The sequence below is a fragment of the Falco biarmicus genome, chromosome 11 (assembly GCF_023638135.1).
Source record: "Falco biarmicus isolate bFalBia1 chromosome 11, bFalBia1.pri, whole genome shotgun sequence".
Taxonomy (NCBI): Eukaryota; Metazoa; Chordata; class Aves; order Falconiformes; family Falconidae; genus Falco; species Falco biarmicus.
Window position 1 is genome coordinate 21,672,299 of NC_079298.1, and position 13,639 is coordinate 21,685,937.

Genomic DNA, 13,639 nt, shown 5'->3' on the forward strand with positions numbered 1-13,639 from the left:
TTGATGAATTCTAATGTTAATGTTATTGTAATACAGTAATTTCATAACTATCTACAAGAATTTGCAATTCCTTTCATACAGAAAATACGACTAAACCTGAAATATGCATGATGCGAAGGAACATTACCTGAAAAGTGACTTGGCAATGAAAAAAATGATTGGATTTAAGTCATTTTTGTTTCAAGATACAGGGACTTCAAGACAGCAGTATTTTCGCTTGATTTTTTTTTTTTTATTGCAACCTATAAAAATGAGAGGGAGATCCAGAAATTGTTGCCGGTGGAGGGCAATTTAATTTGGGTGACTTTCAAAGCCTTTGCTTCCAGTTAGTAGCTTCACTTTGGTGGAAAAAAATACCCCCTGAGGAGGATTTCACACCCCTGTTCCAGTTGCTGTTCCTTGTAACAGCCATTCGAAGACGGGGTTCATCCAGCTGCATCATCACACGAGGCTGTTTTTCCTCTGGTGTCACCTCGCATTTCCGAACTTCCCGATGTATGGCGGACTAACACACCTGTGGGGTGACAGGCCGATCGCGACAGCCACCCAACGCCGCCGCCGCGCCCGGTGGGAGGGGGCGGGCCCGCCCCGCCGGCCGTGAGTCAGCGCTTTCCCGGGGCAGCGCGGAGGCCCCGCAGCCGGGCGGCACACAAAGCACCGCGGCCTCGCCGCCGCCTTCCGCCGGGCGCCCTCCTCCCCGTTAACGAGTAACGACGCAGCCGGCGCCGGGAGCCGGCTCCCGCCGTGCGCGGTCGCCAGCGGCTCGGTGCCGCCGCTCCCCGCGCCGTCCCCCGCCCGGCGGGCCCGCCCCTCTCCCAGCCTCCTCCGCGGCCGCCCCCTCCCCGCGCCAGGCGGAGCTGGAGCTGGGAGCGACGTCGTTGCTTGCCGCCGCCGCCGCCTCTCCCCAGTGACCGGGGCACCGGCCCTGCCCGGCGGAACCTCCTCTCCGGCCGCCGCCCGACGCTTGGTCCCAGCCGTCGCCTCTGCTGGAGCCGGCGCTGCCCGCGAAGCAGCCATGAGCTGGGGCACGGAGCTGTGGGTGAGTCCCGGCTCGCCTCTCATTGTGTCTGGGATTCGCCGCCTCCCCTTGTCTGCTGAGGCGGCTTCCCCGGGGCAGGCGCGGGGCGGCCGGAGCCGAGGCGGCCGCCGGGGCGCTTTGTTCGACGCTGGGGTGGCGCGCACCGGGCGGGGCGGGGGGCGGCTGGCGGTCTGGGGGTGGGGGGAGGCTGGAGGCGGCGGAGGGCGGTGGCGGCCGCGGCGGGGACGGGGGAGCTGAGGCGGGGCGGGAGCGGCGGGTCGGGGAGCGCCTCGTCCGGGGTGTGGGTGAGCGCGTGCCTTCTCGCGCGGCCATGGCGCTCACGGCGGGGGGGGGGCGGGGTGTGTGTGTGAGGGGGCACGCGCCGCCTCGCCCTCCGCCCGGTAACGGTCACGGCGGGTCGGGCCTCTTTGTGTGCGCCCGCCGCCTCCCTCGGGGCGGACGAGGGGACGGTGCGGGGCGGCGGGGGCCGGCGGCGGGCTCGGGGGGGGGGGGGGGGGGGGGGGGGCGGCTCGGGGCGGGGTCCCGGCGCGCCTCTGCCGGGGGCAGCGGCCCGTACTGGGCGGCGGGGCCGCTCCGCTCCCCTCCCGAGAGCCGCCGGGTTGCCCTGCGAGCCCCGCGTCCTGCGCGGCCTCCCTAACTGGAAGCAGCTCCTACACGGCTTTGTCTCCGGGAGCACCCCGGGACGCTGCCCAGCATTAAATTCTTTTAAGCCCGAAGAGCTGGCAGCGGGGAGGCACGGCCCCTGCGCGCCGCTGTCTGCGTGGCCTTCGGGCTTTCTGAAACCCCCGCTCCTGCCGGGGCTCCTGGGGTGTGCCCAGGGCAGCAGGGAAGGGGCTTTTCCCGGGGGATCTGCCCCAGCGAACACAGCGATGTCTGCTCGCAGGCAGCTGTGGGATGTTTTATTTTCTTTGTCAGATTTCCTGCTGCTGCAGCTATAACTGGAGCTGACACCGATCGTGGGAAAGCTTAGGCAAAAAAAGTCTGGTAACGAGGGTTTAACGGCCCCGTTTTAAATGCTGCCTGCCTTTCGTTTCTTTGCTTTTAAACATTGTGAAGCACGGATACTTAGGCTCAGAAAAAAGTAATTATAGAAGGCTAAACGTTGCAGCTTGGAGTCTAGTCAAGAACCCTTAAATTGTACCTAGTATTATACCTTTTTTATTTTATTTTTTAATTTTGAAGTTGATTTAAATTCCTCTATCAGTAGATTCTAGCATAGGGCTGTTGGTCGCTAGAGGAGCGGAGATTGCTCAGCACAGAGACGCCTATTTCCCGGGTGAGCTGGGGAGCCACAGGCAGGGTGGCATTGCACTGAGGGTGTAGGTGGGGGCTGTAGGAGCTGGGCCAGTGGAGCTCCTGAAGCCACTTGAATAAATTCCTGTCTGGCTATGCAAAATGAAGACGTAATAGCATTTCATCAAATGCACTACGTGGAGAAGCCTGTATTTAGGGGTTACTGTAGTGCTTTCTACAGCACCTTAACTAGGATTTATAGGCATGTTGAGAATTCAGATAAAATGCGCTTGTTAAGTACTGAGAGCGCTGCTGTAACAAAACTGAAATATTAAACTGTTGTAATATTAAGAGTAAGGAGTAAGTAAAAGCTATGATTTATACTGGTAGCCCAAGTGTGTCTTTGTAGCTTGTGCTTGTATATACTTCAGATGAGAGGTTGTAGGTCAGTGTTTTGGAAGAGTGGGGTTTTGCATTTTAGGGGAGTCCTGAATTTTCTGTAAGCACTTATGTATGTATCACTTTAGGAAACAGCGCTTTAGCGTACTGATCTCAGTTCGTTTTTAGAGCCTCTATTTTCTTTGTTCAGCTTGTAAATGATAGTTAAGGTTTTGTAGTCTGTCTTGTATTCAGATTTGTAAGAAAGTGTTTATCTTCCTTATGTGCTTAAGGAACATATACAAAAAGGTGGATTTTGACCTCAGACTTCCTTCTAATGACAGGCGTTTCATTCACAGTCTTATGAAACTAGTTGAATTTTATCTAGACGTACTATATGGGTTTTTTTCCTAAGTCACTAATTCTTACGTGTTACTTTTGAAGAAATAATGCCAGAATTTTAAGCTAAAAGATTTACTGCAACAGTTTTAAGTCAGCGAAATTTAATACATCTTTTTGCTTGATACCAGGCGATGCCTACAACTCTACACTAATGAGGTAACTTATGCATAAAATGGTCTGTTTGTAACTATATGACTAGACCGTGACAGTACAAGTTTTCACTTCAAAGTGTACCTTTTAAATGGGTTGTTTTTTTTCTGTTGAAGCTAATCATACTTAGAAAAATCTGTTAATGTTACAAAGCAGACTGTTTTCTTAGTTGGAAAAATATTCAGTGTTTCTCTTACAGGTTGAGAAGAATATCAAACCTTAGTTGTTTAAACAACTTGTGTTGAGCAAATAAAGATTAAAAATAATTTCAAAAACTCATTAAAAATTAGCTTAAACGTAGGTTAAAAACACAAGGAAAACCAGCATTTGTGAAGCTTCAAAGACAGGGCTCTGAACAAGGAGTAAATAAACCGTTAGATGTGTGTTCCACTGTAGCTCATCATTCCCTGTTGCTAGCATCAGTGCAGCTTCAGAAGGCACCCCAAGCTGCCCCGGGTTTGCTAATGGCAGCAGGGTACTAGGAAATCATGGTGTTAAGGGTCACCAGCTGTGGAGAGCTGCACACGTTTTCTGGAGACCTCGTTGAACCTAAAACTCTCCCTCATTAGCGCTTGCACCTGTAGTCATAAAGTGGAAATTTTTAGTATTAAGACTGGTATCTACATGATAGTTTTTTAGAAAGTTTGCAAATACGTGTGTAGGCTTTGCTGATTTACTGAGGCAGATTCGGTGATTTTGTGTCAGGTATTTTAATATCTCCTTAATCCTGCCTTATCAAATTGTATCTTTTCATGCTTTTTATTGGTATTTTATGCTGATTTACAGTTCTGATTATATTTTTTTCCCCCTGGAGTCTTACGCTTTACGCTATTTCTGATAAAGTAAAAACTATGCATGGATGGATTTAGAGACAAGGAGCCAGAAGAAAAATCAGGGGATGAGGGAAGCAACTTCTATCTGGTATTTATATGGTCCTTATTTAATATGGTTGTTCTAGTGTTGAAATTATGCATATGCTAATTAAATGGTTACATCAGCAATGTGACAACGGAAAGATTTTCTTTGATGGGCCAGTATTTTCTAATTCTTTATATTCTGTAGCTGCTAAGTACACCACCATTCTCTGAAGTGGATGTGCATTGGCCAAAACATGCATGTCTTGAGTAGGCTGAAGCACTTTGTGCTTTTCAGTATGTCCTGGCTGAACAGCATGCTCCCTGTTGTGTTTCCTTTGATAGCATTGTATGAAATTATGTCAATTAATAGTAAAATGTTGATTCATTTAAGCCATCCTGTCATTAGAACCATTTCATTCTACGTTTTCTATGCTGTGTAAATATGTTCCCCTTTTATGCTTTTTTATCACAACAAAAAATTTTGATCAATTTTGGAAGTATTATTCCACAAACAGTTTTATTCTCATCAGTGCAGTTACCTTTGTGGTCACTCTGCAGCATATTCTTTATGGTATATCCACACAAAAACTAAGATACTCCGGTGAACTGCCTTGCGTGGTAATATTCTCTTAATGGTTAGAACAGTAGTGAGAACTGGGAAGTCTAGTCTTCTGTAATCGAGTTGAAATTATGTTTTCTGAGAATTTGACTGTTGTGTGCTAAATTTACCTGTTTGTAGTACTGAACTTTTTCCTAGGTAATGTTTGTAAAGCAGTAATTGTCTCATGAAAGGGGGCACGTAATTGCAAAGTAGCATCGTTGTACTTCATTAGTAATAAAAAATTGTTGCTGTTTATTTAGATACAGTACACTTTTCAGAGTTCTAAGTTTCTTTTTAACATGCTTTTTTCAGATACAGCATGCTTCTGTTCACCTCATGGGCAGTGAGAGGGTTTACACATTGGAGTCCTGGGCAGACTTGTGTACTTGCTTTGTAAGGCGCCCGTCTGACTTTTGTCAAACTGAGCTGCCATATCTAAGGCAAGAATAGGTGAATGGAACTAAAATTGATTTTTTTTTTTTTTTAGTAACTAAACATTTGGAGATGAAAATGATGGATTATGATATGTTAAAGAATCTACACAGCATGAGCATCTGTTCAGTGTGTATGTTTCTGTACATCTGGAGTTCCTTTTGTGATGGGCGTAAAGTGTACAAATAACATTAGCGTAGAATATTTAACAAAATGTATCTGGTAATTGTTGTCTTGGGTTTTTATGCAGCTAAATTGAATATGTAGTACAGTTGCTTTGATTCTAAAGGCTCGCTGTGCTTTGGAGACTGGAAGATAGTTGATAATGAAGTTCTTGGCTTAATGAGTGGAGACAAGTAAAACTGTGATTGGCAGTCTGAAGTGGCTTCCTTGGAAATTAATTAAAGGGTTTGTGCTGTCTCTAAAAAAAATCAGGAAGGATGTTTTTCAACTTCTGATGCACATTCTGTCTTTCGAACCTCTGAACCCCTTAATAGCAGTTGGCAGAAAAAGAGTTTGAATACCATGTCAGAGCGTTTTCAGTCTGTAAAACCAGTCTAACCATCTGTTTCTCACCTCTTGATAAATATTTAAAGCAGAAATTTTGCTGAGGGCTTTTGTGTGAAGATTTCATGATTAAAAAAAAAGGCTATAGAAGTTTTAATGATACTATTGTTGTGAGCTCCTTGGGGGCCAGATGCACGCCATCTTTTATAATTAAGAAACCACTGGCAGTGTAGAATACTATTTTGGAAATGAGTTATGTTGGACCAAAGAAAGATCAAAGTATATTTGGTGATGTGCTCTTTTAATCTTTCCTTAAACAAAATTAATTCCATGCCTAAACCCAAGTTCTATTTACAAAAATATTAAATAATTCTCAGTTGCTTCAGTAGTTTTTCAAAAGCTGTTAAAAATTCTCTTACGCTTTCGATGCCTGTTTCAGACATTGTTTCCTTCTTGTTTTAAAATCATGTTCTCTTTTTGTAGAAGAAGATAAATTTGTGTGATGTTGTCTAATCTTAGAAATTACCAAGTTTAATTGTATGGAAAACATCCACAGAATGTAAATAAGGAAAAGCTGACTTCAAAAAATAGCTAAGTATTATGTAGCATATTTCTGTTGTAATAATTTCTTGGATTTTTGTTTACTAGATTACAAAATTTGATATTTTTTTTTAGCTAAATAAATTTTTTTCAAGGCAGTTTGAAACTGAGAAACTTTTCTCTACAATTAATATGACTGTGTGGTTATGTAGTCACTAGTATTGTTAATGCTAGTAAATTGTGTTTTTAACCAGTTAAAAAAAACATTGTCAGCAGTTGTAAATATCAAACCATATCCCATCTGGAAGTTCTTCTGTGCTTTTGAATCTTAATCTTGTGTAAACTTCGTTTCCGGTGTGCTAACACATACACTGTGTTAAAGGCAATATTCTGTTTAATATGTAGATGTTTGTGAGATGAAACCTGGATGGTTATTTTCCTAGACTTCTCCTTCAATTAACCCAAGGATTACAAGTGGTATGGATTCTGTTTTCATCCAGTGTTCTTGCTGTTGTGGTCTGCAGATGTGTGCAAGGAATGTGTCTTGTGGCTAAAGTATGAAATTGCAGAGTTTTCCAGATGCATAGGATGGCCATGTATTCCCTCTGTCATGGGTAAGATACTGGATAAAATGCTTAACCGCTGTGAGGCTACAGTCTTTTACAAGGAGTATGGTGCAGCTTATCTCATCCTTGTGAGACCCCTGAGATTTCCAAATAGAAAGCTATGTAAGGATTAAGTACTTGACTATTGAATGTGTAGTTACTTCAGGCTCTGGAATGAAAACAGTTATGTCAAATTTTAGTTAGAAATAATGTTTGTCTGCATTTTTCCAGCAATTGTCTGGTTCATAAACATCTGACCTTTTTTACTGATGTTTCCAGGAAGGGGTGAGTCATTGGCTTGAGACTTTATCAGTTTGGTTTTGAGGTTGAACATAATTTAATTTAAGAAGGCATATGTTTGTGCCCTTGAGTATCTGTTTAGAAAGTATTTTTTCAGTTTTGAAAACTGTTTATCACCTGATATCTATTAAAATGGCATCTGTTTTTATTTATGGTCCCACTTATGTATGTTTGTGCTCTTCAAGGAAGTTTGTGTGAATATATGAGGGACTTCACTAATCTGGAAATGCTGAATGCTGCAAAAATATTTCCGTCACGTAAAAAAACATGTGTAGTATCCTTACTCATAATACAAAACCTGAGAGTTGCCTATATCAAGATTCTAGATGCTACAGCTGGCAGTTCGATTTCCTGGGTGAGGCTAGCAGGAGGTTGGTTGAGATGGCAAGGACTTTTATCTTAACCTAGCAGAGGACTTTTTTAAAGTGTGTGTCTTTCAAGATAATGATCCTTTGGAATGGCAAATCTGTCGGAACTTAGGAACTTAGGATGGAGGAAATGGAGAAAAGTGTGTTGTCAGGGTGCTCAGGTTTCCATTCTTGGTGAGGTGTGTCCAAGTAGGGGATTTGTGCTTTCAGCAGTTCACAAGTAAATACTGGAAGACAGGAGGTTTCTGTTAATGCTTGTGTAGAGTTGTCACTGGTGCTGCAGACCTACTGAGGTAAGTCTGAAAGTTCATTTGTGTATTTAAATTAATTCTTAACACTGGATTGATCTGGGTGAGACTCTGTTATTAACGCAGTAGTTAAATACTTCAGACCTTACATTTGCAGAGCAGCTTTTTAGCGTGCTTGGTAAAGCCAGTAATAGAATTTTGGAGGGTTTTTGTTGTGGTTGTTGGGGGTTTTGTTGGTTTGGTTTTTGGTTTGTTTTTTTGGAGGGGAAGTTCTTTAACATTTCAGATTAATTTTTTGTTGTTCATAGCACACGTGTGCATACTTTTTCAGCAACTTTAATTCTTTTTGGTAGCAGAAGAATCCCCAAAGTCCAGATAATGTTCAGCTTTTTCCTTGCGTTGGTGAACAAATTGTTCAGTGAAAGCTGACATTCCAATCAGCTTGTTTCATTTTGCCCCTAGTGAGTTTACGTACCCCGGTCCCAGTGCTCTCTTGGCAGAAGGTTTAGAAGTTTGTCTTCAGATGCATGTCAGTGCTTCAGCTGGATGGGAGGAGAAGCAAAAAAAAGTATTATGCTAATGAATTCTTCTGGTTTTCATTAAAACGTGGACCTTCTACACTGACTTTGTTTATGGAATTATCTGCAATAAATTTGTTAGTCTGAGTTGCTGGTTTTTCTCAACTACAAGTTCTATTCTAAGAGAGGAGTGGCAGCAGTACTGTATTTCCTGCCAAGTGACAAGAAAGGGCTTAATTTCAGGTGTACTTATTTTTTTGTTAATTTCAGTTGTATTGAAATCTGAAATAGTGACATGTGAGATTCATGAATACCTTTTCCTTGATTATTTTTTTTTTAGTTAGAACTGAGCTTCTGCTTTGTTATTTACAGTAAAAAGGACATTGGACTGCTAAAAGTGCTTTCTGGTGTTGTGGTTTGTACATAGTTGTGTCGCTTTCTATATCTTTCAAAGGAGAAGTGCAGTCTCACAGTGAGCTAATATCTCAAGACCTGAATTTTTCTTGGCCTTTACTGTGGAATGCTTGTGTGGTCTTGGGCAAGTAAACTTACTTTTTGTCTCTGTTAGTTGGGTTGTAAAATTGGAATAAAGTTTGGATTTTTTAATTAAATAAAACTTATATTGTTACAATATCTGCATTTGTAGAATATTTCAGCATTCTTTAATGTGTAAGTGTAAAGCAGTATAATGTTTTAAAATGTTAGAAGCAAAACACAAAAAGCAATGGATTCTAATAACTTGTTCTGATTGTCTTTGATCGGACTTGCTACTCAAAGTAACCATTTAAAAACTCTTCACTTGAATGGGTAAAATCTGCTGTGTACTAACAGGAAGGTTCACCATTTTGCAGTGTCTATTCATGTAATGCTTAATGCTTAGCAAGTATTTGTTCAGGAGGCAGGTGCTGTGCAAATCACTTCTCATCAGCTGGTACACAAAAAATAGTACAACAAGCTTTTTTGTAGTTCCATATTAAGTAAACAATTTTGTTTTTCAACATTGTGCAATGAAATGGCATCCACTTGAATTTAAGTACTGAAGAACTTGTGAAATATGACAGCAATTGCACTGGAGAGTTGAGAGGCAGTCTTACTTTTGGCATATATGGGGGAACCAGATGTGAGTGAAGGTGATGACAATGGGTGTGCCTTTTGGACCTTTATGTGCTATGTATGTCCTTTGGAAAGACAGCATTTGATTGCTGGATTTTTTTCTTACGACGGGTGCCCAACTCAGGTGGATGTGAAAGCCTCACTTTGTAAATTCTGGTTGGCGGAGGAGGGTTTCTGTGAATGTGGGTATGCTTCTTGCACACTTTGTTTTTCCCTCAGGTGCTTAATTTCTTTCAAAGAAGGTAAACAATGATTCGCTTTTCTAATGATGTTTTCAAATAAGCATTTGCTCTAGCTGGCACAGTGTTTTCTTGTGGCTGTCAGTAGGAAAATAATTGATATGCGTGAACCCAGGGCAATACCTGTGCTATGGTGCAGCTGGCTTTCTGCACCAGAGGAATATTCTGGTAGAGCTGTAATGTTTCTAATGCCTAACAGTTTTTTTTCTTTTTTCTTACAACAAGTGTATAAAAGTCCCTGTTCAGCTATCTGTTACAACGTCTAGTTGTTGTCCTGCAGTTTTCCCCACTATATGAAGTCAGTTGCAATGAGAGAAATGTTTAGGGTATTTGACATCTGTAATCGATAGTTGGAGTGTATTTTGCTTGTATTTATATAGTGCTAGAACTGTTAGTCCCATAGCAGGTTTGTGTTGTGCTGCGTTCTGTACAAATACAGAGTATAAAGACCAGCCCCAATTCAGCTAACTTTCAATTCCAGCAGAAGATGGGTCTTTTAATGATCCTGCCACATGTCAGTGTGCAAACCCAAATACTGTTCAGCATGACGGGCAGTGATCCCAAGGGCAGCATCTTAACTGTTTCTTTAGGTAAGCCTTGCAAGCAAAGGATAGCAGCGGGGTGGACCTTTGTGGTGTTTGCAGGGGATTAGCGCATAAGCAGCCTAAAAGGATGCAGGAAATACTTGTTGAAATATGCAAGGGAGTGTTGGAGTCTCATGAAAAGAAAACAGTAATCCTTTGCTATAATGAGGTAATAGAGCTGGAATCAGCCTGCAGTGCCCTTGAAAGTGAGGTTAAGAAGCTCATGTTTGATGCGATAGAGAAGGATGCAAGGAGACAGGGAGAGATAACACTCAAGAAACCAATGTGAGTGAAGTGATGATCTCTCAATAGCAGAGAAGAGGGTGTTGCTGTAATTAAGAAATTGGATGGATAGAGCGTGGATAAAGATTGCAGCTATTGGAATGGTTAGAAGGAGCCTGGTTTTTCAAAAAAGATAGTGTAGAAATTGTTAGCAAGTCTTAGGATAGAACATAGATTTGAGTTTCAGGGAAGAAGTTAAGTGCTCAGGTGAAAGGAAAGGTACAGGTTTTCTTTTTCACCCTGTCTGGCCCCTCCAGTGTGTTTCTGTGGTTAAATGTGCAGTATATCTTGAGTTACCACTTTGCATCTAAGCTCCCTGGCTCTACCTGTAGATTGTAGTTGTTGTGCTGTATTATTTAAATGAGCAAAAATTACCCATGCTTTGTTATTTTCTTTAATTATTTAATGGGATTTCTTTTAGGCTTATGGGTTTTGCTGTAAACTGGGATTTAGTAGAACAAGGATATAGGTTATACTTGGGTTTATGAATGGTGCAGATTTTACTCTCAAATGATTTTAAATTAAATCTATTAATTAAAAGTTTTGTCTTCATAGCTATGTTTATTATTATCTGGGACATTTGTTAAACAGTAGATGATGACATTTGAGATCTGTGTAATATGGTCAAGATGTTACAAATTTGTTTGGAGGAGGGGAAAGGATGAACTTGTGTTGAAAGGTTCTTCAGCATGTGATAATAAAATGGGAAAAACCTGACTAGAGTGTCTGGTTAGGTCTCATATCTAAGTAGATGGCATTTTTTAAAAAGAGAAAAAAATTGTTTCTTGAAAGTAAATAGTAACTTGCAAGGCAAATCCAAATGCCTGGGATTTTTCTACTTCATAAGTAATGCAAGGGGAATGAATGTAGAAGTATAGTTCCATGAAACTTGCATAGAAATGTCACCATGTGAAGCAAGCCAGGCAATTTTGTGAAGTATCTCGACTCTTTGTATGATACTCAAATATTTGCTTCTGTAGCAAGAGGTGTGGCGGTCTGATTAAGTCTTTGGGTTTGAGACTACGGAAGTAAGGGTTGTGGATTATTTGTTTTGGTTTAGCTTGATTGGTGCTTTGTTTTGTAAAAGCTGCGAGGCCTTTTGTGTTCCTTGTCACATTCTCATTCCTGCTGTAGTATTGCACTCATATAACCTACATTTTTTTAACCTTTCTCCCTGAGTTTGAGGCTCTGATAAAGTTTTCTCGTGACTGATCACTCTCTAATAAGGACAACTTTCTTAAATGACTTTTTAAGAAACATTTTACTTTGGTGCGAGGGAGTGTAATGGTTGTCTCTTCCTCAGAGCAGTGTTGCAGTTCCTCTGGCACTAGCCTAGCCCTTGAAAGATACAAGTGTGATTCCCAGAGTTTCAGCTTTATCTTACACATTCCTGAGCGGGAAATAGTGAGGTAGGAGTAGTTGTGTCTAACTAAGAAGTTTCTACTGGAAGAAACATTCAATCACTGGATTGGAATTGGAGTCTTGTAAAACCTTGGTAAGTGCAAACAAACCCAATGACAGGCTGTGTGCTAGCTGCTCTTTGTGGCGTAGCACCCGGTGACTTTCAGTTACTTTGGTTCTGAGGGGATATAATTTGGTTTCACTGAAGTTTCAATAGTTGAACTGAAGTAATTTTCTTACAGGTTTAAAATAAAGTCTTAAAGATGAGATGCTAGTGATATTTATGCTTAGTTATTGTTAAATAAAACATTTTTCCATGTTGTGATTTAATACTGTGGGGCTATAATTGTGGGCTGTGTAATGAACACATCTTGACATCATTTGTATAAAATGCCGTGCAATTTTGGGGAAACTATGTAATCAACTGAAGGTGATAGTAGTGAATGGCTGGCATTCATGCTTTTTTCAGTAACTAGATACCGTGGAATATCAGTGCTTCAAACACAAGTTTCAATGTCAAGTTTTAATTCTGAAAGGAGGGCTGTTGTTTCATCTTTATATAGACCTTAGATGGGAGTACTGCTACTAGTTTATCTATACTGGATGCTGGGAAACTGAGAACAGTGGATTTCTAACAAAAGGCCATATATGTAAATGTTTCTTACGATCTTGATAGACTGTTTCTAGTACTTTGTACTTGGCATTTCAAACTTTTATCATGCAGGCATAATCAGACCGTAGGTCAAACCTGAAGCTTGTGGCTTCCATGACTGTTTTTCTTCATTAGGTTATTTGGAAAATTTTTTTGCTGACTTCTGGTCATTTGTGGGAAGAGGATCAGGCTCCTGTATCACCAAGTTAATCTGATAGGTGTTTGGTGTTGTCTGTGATACTTTCAGGACGGGTACCGGTTACTCTGTTAGGAAGACAGCATAATTTTACATAATGTTGTTTCTTCCTGGCTTTCTTAGATTGTTAATTTCTCTTAATACAGTGTACTCTCAAACTTGTTAATAAACTCAGTGGATTTATAGATAACATTTGAGTAATTCATTTCACTGTAAGTCTGTTGTGGAATACATTCTTTTCAGTTCTGGCTATATATATTGAGGAATGAGTGATGCATTTTTTTAAACTTCTGGGTTTTTTTGTCTTGTTATTGGTCACAATAATAAAATACAAAGGAAGGACAGAACACTTGGCAGGGTTCATCCATCCTAAAGCAATCAACATAAAACAATGTTTCATATGGTGTAAAAAGGTTTTTGTTCATTAAGTGATGAGTTCTAGAGCACTTCTTTGAGAGCACTTTGCAAATTTTTCGTTTATTTCCAGTTGATTTCAGTTACCTCAAAGGAATATAGTATGCAGTGTAACCTTGTGGCAAGAGACCATTTTATTTTGAGATGTTATTGTGTTTTGTAGAGAGCTGATGAGGGCACTTGAAAAATCTAAATAAAAATCTGTATATTCCTGTCATAAGTAAAGAGTTTAAGGCTTTGCTTGAAGTTGGATCCTTTCAATATTCTCTGCTACTAAACAAAGCTAATGCAGTAGTAAGTATGCTCCATGAGCTCCATGAAATGGCACCCTAACATACTAAGCAATTTTTTGCCATGAAGTTCTGCTTTTCTTTTTTCGTGAAAACAAGGGTTTTTACCTTTATTTGATTGAAGTTCCTAATAATTTACTTGCTCCATTTTTAGTTTTAGACTATCGTCTTTTGTTGTTTCTATTCATAGTCTTTTATCTCTTAAGAGTTACAATTCATTCAGTTGCTTCAACAGTGTAAGTTTCTGTCTTCTGCCTAGTATTAACTTCTGTTTTATGAGGAAAGTAGAC

The 13,639-nt window shown here is 41.1% G+C and overlaps 1 protein-coding gene across 3 annotated transcripts in view; it reads left to right on the top strand.

Moving 5' to 3' along the window:
- The first annotated feature begins 620 nt into the window (after positions 1 to 620).
- FNBP1L (formin binding protein 1 like) overlaps positions 621 to 13,639 on the top strand; it is a 59,540-nt gene continuing 46,521 nt past the window's right edge. The window contains exon 1 of one of the 3 annotated variants that reach the window (XM_056356111.1): positions 621 to 1,039. In XM_056356111.1, the coding sequence (XP_056212086.1) occupies positions 1,016 to 1,039 (24 nt within the window). In that variant the 5' untranslated portion in view covers positions 621 to 1,015. The remainder of the gene's footprint in view (positions 1,040 to 13,639) is intronic. The other 2 variants (XM_056356115.1, XM_056356110.1) reach the window with 2 other exon arrangements.